The following is an 11,062-nucleotide window of genomic DNA, read 5'->3' as shown; positions in this document are numbered from 1 at the left end:
TTATGGTGCTGTGCCCCCCCCTTTATGGTGCTGTGCATCCCCCCTTTATGGTGCTGTGCATCCCCCCTTTATGGTGCTGTGCATCCCCTTCATGGTGCTGTGCCCCCCCTTTATGGTGCTGTGCATCCCCCCTTTATGGTGCTGTGCATCCCCTTCATGGTGCTGTGCCCCCCCTTTATGGTGCTGTGCCCCCCCTTTATGGTGCTGTGCATCCCCCCTTTATGGTGCTGTGCCCCCCCCTTTATGGTGCTGTGCATCCCCTTCATGGTGCTGTGCCCCCCCCTTTATGGTGCTGTGCCCCCCCTTTATGGTGCTGTGCCCCCCCCTTTATGGTGCTGTGCATCCCCCCTTTATGGTGCTGTGCCCCCCCCTTTATGGTGCTGTGCCCCCCCTTTATGGTGCTGTGCCCCCCCCATGATGCTCTGCTGGGGTCCTGCTTCCAGCCGGGATGCAGCTGGGGATGTGGGGGGGCTCCATGGGCGGCTCCATGGGGCAGGGATAGGGGAGGCTCAGTGGGGGGGGACAGGGTCCATGGGGCAGGGATGGGGACCCCGGGCTCAATGGGGCTGATGGGGTGCAGGGGGGGCCAATGGGAGTGCCCCGTAGGGCGGTGTTGGGGCGTGTCCATTGGAGGGGTGTCCCACGGCTACAGCCAATGGCCGGGTCGAAAGGGGGGGGGCCCCCGCGGTGCCGCTGCCCAATGGGCGCTCTGGGGGCGTGTCCAAAGGGCGAGGGCTGTCCAATGGGCGCGCGTCATGGGCGGGGTTTACAATAGGCGTGGCTGGGGGGGCGTATCCGCTGAGCGCGGTGGCCAATGGGCGTGCCCGGTGGGCGAGGGCCGTCCAATGGGCGCTGTGCCCAGGGCCGCGCTGCCCAATGGGGGCGTTCCGGGGGCGCGGCTCCATTGCGCCCCGCGATGTGGCCGCTGCTGGCGCTGCTCTCGCTGCTGCTCCCGGCGCTGCTGCTGCTGCAGCCGCTCCTGCGCGCGGACCTCGCCTTCGCCGCGCGGGCCGCGCGCTGCCGGCGGCGCGCCTGGGGCGGGGGCGCGCGCACCCTCCCCGCGCGCTTCCTGCGGGCGGCGCGCGCGGCCCCGGCGCGCCCGTTCCTGCGCGCGGCCGGCGGGACCGAGCCCTACGGGCGCGCGGCGCGCTCGGTGGCGCGCGCGGCCAACGCGCTGCGGGGGCGCGCGCTCGGCCCCGCCCGCGGCGGCGCGCTCGGCCCCGGCGTCACCGTGGGGCTGCTCGTGCGCAACGAGCCCCGCTTCGTGTGGGGCTGGCTCGGGCTGGCGGCGCTCGGGGCGCGCCCCGCGTTCCTCGGCACCGCGCTGCGCCCCGCGGCCCTGCGGCACTGCCTGCGCGTGTGCGGAGCGAGGGCCCTGCTGGTGGCGGACGGTGAGGGACGGGAGGGGAGGGGATGGGATGGGGATGGGGATGGGATGGGGATGGGGATGGGATGGGGATGGGATGGGGATGGGGATGGGGATGGGGATGGGGATGGGGATGGGATGGGGATGGGGATGGGATGGGGATGGGGATGGGATGGGGATGGGGATGGGGATGGGATGGGGATGGGATGGGGATGGGGATGGGGATGGGGATGGGGATGGGATGGGGATGGGGATGGGGATGGGATGGGGATGGGGATGGGGATGGGGATGGGGATGGGGATGGGGATGGGGATGGGATGGGGATGGGATGGGGATGGGGATGGGGATGGGGATGGGGATGGGGATGGGATGGGGATGGGGATGGGGATGGGATGGGGATGGGGATGGGGATGGGGATGGGATGGGGATGGGGATGGGATGGGGATGGGGATGGGATGGGGATGGGGATGGGATGGGGATGGGATGGGGATGGGATGGGATGGGATGGGGATGGGATGGGGATGGGGATGGGATGGGGATGGGGATGGGGATGGGATGGGATGGGGATGGGGATGGGGATGGGATGGGGATGGGGATGGGGATGGGATGGGGATGGGGGGGACTGGAAAGGTGCCGGGCTCATGGGGTCCAAAGTGGGCAAAGGCTGCAGGGGATGGGAGGCCCGGGAACGGCTCCAGGATGATGCTGATGGGACCATGGAAGTACCAGGCTCATGGGAGCAGGGAAGAGGCTGCAGTGGGGTGTGGGGCTGGGTCAGCCGGATGGTGCCCCTCATTGAGCCTCTCCTTGAGCCCCCAGGCTGGCCCCATCGCCATGGGTCCCAGTGGTCACCCCCGGCCATTTCCCCCCTGTGCGGTAGGGATGGGGCAGCCGCCTGTGGGGTATCCCAAGGGCTGATCCCGTCGTGTCCGCCCCCCAGACCTGTTTGCGTCCGTGGAGCCCATCCTGGCGGCGCTGCAGCAGGAGGATGACCTCGTGGTGTGGGTGCTGGGCTCGGGGCCCTACCCCCCCGGCGTCGTGGCCCTGCAGGAGCCGCTGGATGCGGCCTCGGACGAGCTGGAGCCCGAGGATGTTTGGCAGCCGCAGGACATGAACGAGACCTCCCTGTACATCTTCACCTCCGGCACCACCGGTGCGCGGCGCGGGGCTGGTGATGGAGCCATGGGGGTGGTGGCTCTGTGGTGGTGGTGGCGCTGGCTCTATGGGTCCCTGTCCTGGCGCTGGCTCTATGGGTCCCTGTCCTGGCGCTGGCTCTATGGGTCCCTGTCCTGGCGCTGGCTCTATGGGTCCCTGTCCTGGCGCTGGCTCTATGGGTCCCTGCCCTGGCGCTGGCTCTATGGGTCCCTGTCCCGGCTCTGACTCCCTGACCCCTTCCAGGCCTCCCCAAAGCCGCCCGCGTCTCCCACCTCAAGTCCCTGCTGTGCCTGAGCTTCTACGAGCTGGTGGGCGCCTGCGGCCGCGACGTCGTGTACCTGGCGCTGCCCCTGTCCCACATGGCCGGGTCCCTGCTGGGCATCGCCGGCTGCATCGGCATCGGTGAGGCCGGATGGGACCCGCTGGGGAGCCCCCGGGGCCGGGCGGGTGCTGAGCGCCCCCCCCCCCCCATTCACCCCATAGGGGCCACGTGCGTGCTGAAGGAGAAGTTCTCGGCCTCCCGGTTCTGGGACGAGTGCAGGGCCGAGGGGGTCACCGTGTTCCAGTACATCGGGGAGCTCTGCCGCTACCTGGTCAACCAGCCCCAGGTGCTGCCTGTGGGGATGTGGGGCAGGGTTTGTCCAGGGGGGATGTGGGGCAGGGTTTGTCCAGGGGGGATGTGGGGCAGGGTTTGTCCATGGGGGATGTGGGGCAGGGTTTGTCCATGGGGGGTGTGGGGCAGGGTTTGTCCATGGGGGGTGTGGGGCAGGGTTTGTCCATGGGGGGTGTGGGGCAGGGTTTGTCCAGGGGGGGTGTGGGGCAGGGTTTGTCCAGGGGGGATGTGGGGCAGGGTTTGTCCAGGGGGGATGTGGGGCAGGGTTTGTCCAGGGAGGATGTGGGGCAGGGTTTGTCTATGGGGCGCTGGGGCTCAGGCTGTGTCTATGGGGCGCTGGGGCTCAGGCTGTGTCTATGGGGCGCCGGGCTCAGGCTGTGTCTATGGGGCCCTGGGCTCAGGCTGTGTCTATGGGGCGCTGGGGCTCAGGCTGTGTCTATGAGGCGCTGGGGCTCAGGCTGTGTCTATGGGGCGCCGGGCTCAGGCTGTGTCTATGGGGCCCTGGGCTCAGGCTGTGTCTATGGGGCGCCGGGCTCAGGCTGTGTCTATGGGGCGCCGGGCTCAGGCTGTGTCTATGGGGCGCCGGGCTCAGGCTGTGTCTATGGGGCGCCAGGCTCAGGCTGTGTCTATGGGGCGCCGGGCTCAGGCTGTGTCTATGGGGCGCCGGGCTCAGGCTGTGTCTATGGGGCGCCGGGCTCAGGCTGTGTCTATGGGGCCCTGGGCTCAGGCTGTGTCTATGGGGCGCCGGGCTCAGGCTGTGTCTATGGGGCGCCGGGCTCAGGCTGTGTCTATGGGGCGCCGGGCTCAGGCTGTGTCTATGGGGCGCCGGGCTCAGGCTGTGTCTATGGGGCGCCGGGCTCAGGCTGTGTCTATGGGGCGCCGGGCTCAGGCTGTGTCTATGGGGCGCCGGGCTCAGGTCTCACGGTGCCCCCTTTGCCGCAGCGCCCCGGGGAGCGGGCCCATGGCGTGCGCTTGGCCGTGGGGAGCGGGCTGAGCCCCGACGTCTGGCGCCGCTTCCTGCAGCGCTTCGGGCCCATCCGCATCGTGGAGACCTACGGGCAGAGCGAGGGCAACGTCTCCCTCTTCAACTACACCGGGACCCCCGGCGCCGTGGGGCGCGGCAGCTTCATCTACAAGGTGGGGCGGGGGGGGCAGGGGGAGTGAATGGGATGGGGGTCAATGGGGGTCAATGGATGGGGGTCAATGGGATGGGGGTGAATGGGGGTCAATGGATGGGGGTCAATGGGATGGGGGTGAATGGGGGTCAATGGATGGGGGTCAATGGGATGGGGGTGAATGGGGGTCAATGGATGGGGGTCAATGGGATGGGGGTGAATGAGGGTCAATGGATGGGGGTCAATGGGATGGGGGTGAATGAGGGTCAATGGATGGGGGTCAATGGGATGGGGGTGAATGGGGGTCAATGGATGGGGGTCAATGGGATGGGGGTGAATGGGGGTCAATGGATGGGGGTCAATGGGATGGGGGTGAATGGGGGTCAATGGATGGGGGTCAATGGGATGGGGGTGAATGGGGGTCAATGGATGGGGGTCAATGGGATGGGGGTGAATGGGGGTCAATGGATGGGGGTCAATGGGATGGGGGTGAATGAGGGTCAATGGATGGGGGTCAGTGGGATGGGGGTGAATGGGGGTCAATGGATGGGGGTCAATGGGATGGGGGTGAATGAAGGTCAATGGATGGGGTTCAATGGGATGGGGGTGAATGGGGGTCAATGGATGGGGGTCAATGGGATGGGGGTGAATGGGGGTCAATGGATGGGGGTCAATGGGATGGGGGTGAATGGGGGTCAGTGGATGGGGGTCAATGGGATGGGGGTGAATGGGGGTCAATGGATGGGGGTCAATGGATGGGGGTCAATGGGATGGGGGTGAATGGGGGTCAATGGATGGGGGTCAATGGGATGGGGGTGAATGGGGGTCAATGGATGGGGGTCAATGGGATGGGGGTGAATGGGGGTCAATGGATGGGGGTCAATGGGATGGGGGTGAATGGGGGTCAATGGATGGGGGTCAATGGGATGGGGGTCAATGGATGGGGGTCAATGGGATGGGGGTGAATGGGGGTCAATGGATGGGGGTCAATGGGATGGGGGTGAATGGGGGTCAATGGATGGGGTTCAATGGGATGGGGGTGAATGGGGGTCAATGGATGGGGTTCAATGGGATGGGGGTGAATGGGGGTCAATGGATGGGGTTCAATGGGATGGGGGTGAATGGGGGTCAATGGATGGGGGTCAATGGATGGGGGTCAGTGGGATGGGGGTGAATGGGATGGGGGTGAATGGGGGTCAATGGATGGGGGTCAATGGGATGGGGGTGAATGAGGGTCAATGGATGGGGGTCAATGGGATGGGGGTCAGTGGGATGGGGGTGAATGGGATGGGGGTGAATGGGGGTCAATGGATGGGTGTCAATGGGATGGGGGTGAATGGGGGTCAATGGATGGGGTTCAATGGGATGGGGGTCAATGGGATGGGGGTGAATTTGATGTGGGCTCTGTGGGGGTCTCTGTGCCCCCCATTGAGCTCTCCCCATTGCCCCCCCCAGCTGGTGTCTCCCTTCGAGATCGTGCGCTACGACGTGGCCGCGGGCGCCCCGGTGCGGGACGCATCCGGACGCTGCATCCGCGTGGGGCCGGGTGAGTGCCGGGGGGGGGGGGGGGGGTGGTGGTGCGGGTCCCGTCGGGTGCCGCCCTCACCCGGCCCCGTTGCCCGCAGGGGAGCCGGGGCTCCTGATCGCGCCCGTCACCCCCCGCACCCCGTTCCTGGGCTACGCCGGCAGCCGGGAGCTCTCGGAGCAGAAGCTGCTGCGCGGGGTCTTTGCCGAGGGCGACGCCTACTTCAGCACCGGGGACCTGATGGAGCAGGACGAGGAGCAGTTCGTGCGCTTCCGGGACCGCACCGGGGACACCTTCAGGTACCCGGCGCATGGGGGAGCCCCCCCGCGGCACCCCCACATCATCCCCAGCGTCACCCGCGTCATCGGCATCCCCATCATCCCTGTCAGCAGCAGCAGCAGCAGCAGCATCCATCCCCATCATCCATCCCCATCATCATCCATCCTCATCATCCATCCCCATCATCTCCATCCCCATCATCTCCATCCCCATCATCCATCCCCATCATCATCCATCCTCATCATCCATCCCCATCATCTCCATCCCCATCATCTCCATCCCCATCATCCATCCCCATCATCCATCCCCATCATCCATCCCCATCATCTCCATCCCCATCATCCATCCCCATCATCTCCATCCCCATCATCCATCCCCATCATCCATCCCCATCATCCATCCCCATCATCCGTCCCCATCATCCATCCCCATCATCCATCCCCATCATCTCCATCCCCATCATCCATCCCCATCATCCATCCCCATCATCTCCATCCCCATCATCCATCCCCATCATCCATCCCCATCATCCATCCCCATCATCCATCCCCATCATCCATCCCCATCATCTCCATCCCCATCATCCATCCCCATCATCCATCCTCATCATCCATCCCCATCATCCATCCCCATCATCTCCATCCCCATCATCCATCCCCATCATCCATCCCCATCATCCATCCCCATCATCCATCCCCATCATCTCCATCCCCATCATCCATCCCCATCATCCATCCTCATCATCCATCCCCATCATCCATCCCCATCATCCATCCCCATCATCCATCCCCATCATCATCCATCCCCATCATCCACATCATTCCATGCCCATATTCATCCCCATCATCATCATCATGGTCTACGTCATCCCCATCATCAGCAGCAGCAGCATCATCATCATCCATCCCCATCATCCCCATCCCTATCCCCATCATTCCCATCATGATCCCTCCCAGGTGGAAAGGGGAGAACGTGGCCACCACGGAGGTGGCTGAAGTGCTGCTGGCCCACGAGTCGCTGCAAGAAGCCACTGTCTACGGTGTCACCGTGCCAGGTACCAGGGCCCCATTGCGCCGGTGCCCTTGTGCCCCATAACCAAAGCCCTTGTGCCCCACAACCAAGCCCTTGTGCCCCACTTGTGCCCCTGCCTTGCCCCCAGGCCACGAGGGACGCGCGGGGATGGCGGCGCTGGTGCTGCGCCCCGGCTGCAGCCTGGATGGATCCGCGCTGTTCCAGCACGTGGAGGAGCTCCTGCCGCCCTATGCATGGCCCCGCTTCCTGCGCCTGCAGGTGATGGATGGGGATGGGATGGGGATGGGATGGGATGTGATGGGGATGGGGATGGGATGGGGATGGGATGGGATGGGGATGGGGATGGGATGGGGATGGGATGGGGATGGGGATGGGATGGGATGGGGATGGGGATGGGATGGGATGGGGATGGGATGGGGATGGGGATGGGATGGGGATGGGATGGGATGGGGATGGGGATGGGATGGGGATGGGATGGGGATGGGGATGGGATGGGATGGGGATGGGGATGGGGATGGGGATGGGGATGGGGATGGGATGGGGATGGGATGGGGATGGGATGGGGATGGGGATGGGGATGGGGATGGGATGGGGATGGGATGGGGATGGGGATGGGGATGGGGATGGGATGGGGATGGGATGGGGATGGGGATGGGGATGGGGATGGGATGGGGATGGGATGGGGATGGGATGGGGATGGGGATGGGGATGGGGATGGGATGGGGATGGGATGGGGATGGGGATGGGGATGGGATGGGGATGGGATGGGGATGGGGATGGGGATGGGGATGGGATGGGGATGGGGATGGGGATGGGATGGGGATGGGATGGGGATGGGATGGGGATGGGATGGGGATGGGGATGGGGATGGGGAGGGGATGGGGATGGGGATGGGGATGGGGATGGGGATGGGGATGGGGATGGGATGGGGATGGGGATGGGATGGGGATGGGATGGGGATGGGATGGGGATGGGGATGGGGATGGGGATGGGGATGGGGATGGGGATGGGGATGGAGATGGGATGGGGATGGGGATGGGGATGGGGATGGGGATGGGATGGGGATGGGGATGGGGATGAGATGAGGATGGGGATGGGGATGGGGATGAGATGAGGATGGGATGGAGGATACATGGATGGGTCCCATCCTGCCCCATCGCCCCCCAGGAGCGCCTGGAGATGACGGAGACCTTCAAGCAGCAGAAGGTGCGGTTGGCGCAGGAGGGCTTCGACCCCATGTCCATCCCTGAGCCCCTGTTCCTGCTGGACCTGAGCTCCAAGGCCTACGTGCCCCTTGGCCCCGCGCAATGGGAGGGGGTCCTGGATGGGAGCCTCCGCATTTAGGGGGCCTCATGCCCATGGGGGGGTCCTGCACCAGGTGCCCCATGGGCTCCCCATGGCCATCCCTGGGTACCCAACGTCCATCCCTGGGTACCCAGTGTCCATCCCTGGGTACCCCACATCCATCCGTAGCTCCCCACATCCCATCCTCCAGGTCTCCATATCCATCCTTCCATCCCCAGGTACCCAATGTCCTATTTGTACCCATGTCCATCCTCCCACCCTGAACACCCCAGCCTCATCCCATCCATATCCCTGTGTCCATCCCACTGTCCCCAGTTGTCTCCTGTATCCATCCCTATCCCCATGCCCCAGAGCTTATCCCGCAGCTCCTATCCCATCAATGGGGCAGCAGTGCCTTCCCCTCCCTCTTCTCTTTACACTCGGGACCGTTCTCTCTTTTTTAAGTGATTTTGGCAAATAAAACCTCTTTTGTAGCACTTTTTGTCACTGTTTCCTCCTATTCCCATCCCAGGATCCAGGGGGGGTCACCCTTGGGATAGGGAATGTCACTGATGGGGGCCACTGATGCTGCTTATGCTCATGCTTGCCCCAAAACCACCTTATTCTTGCCCATTAAACCCCATTGCAACCAAATCCCCTTAAATCACTGCACCCCACTTCAAAACCCCCTTAAATCACTGCACCCCACTTCAAAACCCCCTTAAATCACTGCACCCCGCTCCCAAACCCCCTTCAATCCCTGCACCCCACTTCAAAACCCCCTTAAATCCCTGCACCCCACTTCAAAACCCCCTTAAATCACTGCACCCCACTTCAAAACCCCCTTAAATCACTGCACCCCACTTCAAAACCCCCTTAAATCACTGCACCCCACTTCAAAACCCCCTTAAATCACTGCACCCCACTTCAAAACCCCCTTAAATCACTGCACCCCGCTCCCAAACCCCCTTCAATCCCTGCACCCCACTTCGTGCAGGCGCTCATTGGGGGTCACTTGTGTCATCCTCCCCCCCCCCCCAAATCACATCCCAGGCTCAGGTTAGGGTGATGCTGGTCCCCAAAAGGCCACTTGGGAGGGGGCAGATTTGGGGCTAATGGGGGTGATTTGGGTAATGGGGGGGTCCCAAAGCGCTGCTTGGGGTGATGCTGATGGGGACCCAAAGGTGATGGAACCCAGGAACGGGGGGACCCCAAATCCTGCCCCTCCTAAAGCCGCTTTTGTGCCATTTCCCTGCAAATTGGAACCAAAATCCTGTGAATTTTGGTTAAAATCCCACAATTTAGGCATTAAATACACTAATTTTGGGGGGAAACCCCCCAGATTCAGCCTAAAGCCTGCAAATTGAGCCTGGAATGCTGAAAATCCTCTTATTTGGGAGCAAATCCCATCAATCGGGGCCGGAATCCTGCAAATCGGGTGCAAAGTCCTGTGAATTTGGCCTGAATTCCAGAAACAGGGAATAAACGCGCCAGAATTGCGGGAAATGGCCCCAAATCTGCAAATTGGGGTTGGAATCCCAGGGAACTGGCCCCAATTCCTGCAAATAGGAGCCAAACCTGGCAAATTGAGGCCGAAACCCTGGGAATCGGGGCTAAAATGGCAAATTTGGGCTGAAATCTGGGAATTGAGGGTGAAATTCCACGATTTTGGCCTGGAATCCTGCAAATTGGGGCTGAAATCCTCAAAATTGGGCTGAAATCGTTGACTTTGGGCTGAAATGCTGCGAATTGGGGCTCAAATCCCCCAAATTGGCCTGAAACGCTTTAAATCCGAGCTGAAATCCCCCCAAACCGGGACAAAAGCTGCAAATTTGGACGGAAACCCTTGAAATTTGGGCGGAAATCCCCCAAATTGGCCTGAAATCCTTCAATTTTGGCCTTGAATCCTACGGATTTGGGCTAAAACTGCAAATTCGGGCTGAAACCCTTCCAATTTGGGCTGAAAGACCCCAAATTGGCCTGAAAACCTGCAGATTTGGCCCGAAACCTTTAGAATCCTTCAAATGTGGCCTAAACCCCCCCCAGATTTGGGCTGAAATCCTTCAGATTTGACCCAAACCCCCCAAACTTGGGCTGAAATCCTTCCAATTTGGCCTCACCCCCCCAAACGTGGCCTCAAACCCCCAAATTTGGGCTGAACCCCTTGAAATTCGGGCTGGAAGCGTCCAAATTTGACCTAAACCCCCCCCAAATCCGGGCTGAAATCTTCCAGGTTGGCCTAAAATCACCCAAATCGGGCCTAACCCCCCCCAGTTTGCCCTCACCTCCTTCGAAGTTGGGCTCAAATCCCCCCCCTTCACCCCCCCCCCCCCCCATTCCCCTCCATGGTCCCTCCCCATCCCTAAGCGCTCCCCCTTGGACCCCTCCATTCTACCCCGTGCCGGGGGGGGCAGAGGAAGCAGGCGCAGGCGGTCGGTATAGATGTATATTGTATATATGCCAATGCAAGAATAAAAACAGTGCAAATACAGGTACAGTTTATAATACTCCCCCCCCATCCCCATCCCCGTCCCCCCCCCTCCGTGCTCAGCGCATCCATTCCCCCCCCGTCATTTTTTCCTCCCCCCTCCCCATTCCCCATCCCTTTTTCCCATCCCCCCCCCCCCCCCCATTATTCCGCTATGGGGACCCCCCCCCCCCCCACTTTATTCCCTGCCTCCGGGGCTCTGCTG

The 11,062-nt window shown here is 62.8% G+C and overlaps 1 protein-coding gene across 1 annotated transcript; it reads left to right on the top strand.

The window, feature by feature from the left end:
* Positions 1-916: 916 nt before the first annotated feature.
* SLC27A3 (solute carrier family 27 member 3) lies at positions 917-8,747 on the top strand (the record flags this gene model as incomplete). Its single annotated transcript, XM_080635110.1, has 10 exons — positions 917-1,391; positions 2,307-2,519; positions 2,765-2,923; positions 3,005-3,129; positions 4,077-4,271; positions 5,705-5,795; positions 5,875-6,073; positions 7,010-7,107; positions 7,213-7,343; positions 8,253-8,747. 10 exons carry the CDS (start codon positions 917-919, stop codon positions 8,427-8,429), a joined length of 1,863 nt encoding a protein of 620 aa, XP_080491236.1. The 3' UTR covers positions 8,430-8,747.
* Positions 8,748-11,062: the final 2,315 nt, after the last annotated feature.

Source organism: Psittacula echo (assembly GCF_963264785.1).
Source record: "Psittacula echo genome assembly, chromosome: 26".
Taxonomy (NCBI): Eukaryota; Metazoa; Chordata; class Aves; order Psittaciformes; family Psittacidae; genus Psittacula; species Psittacula echo.
The sequence above is the reverse complement of the archived record's forward strand: the minus strand, read 5'-3'. Positions and strand labels throughout refer to the sequence as shown.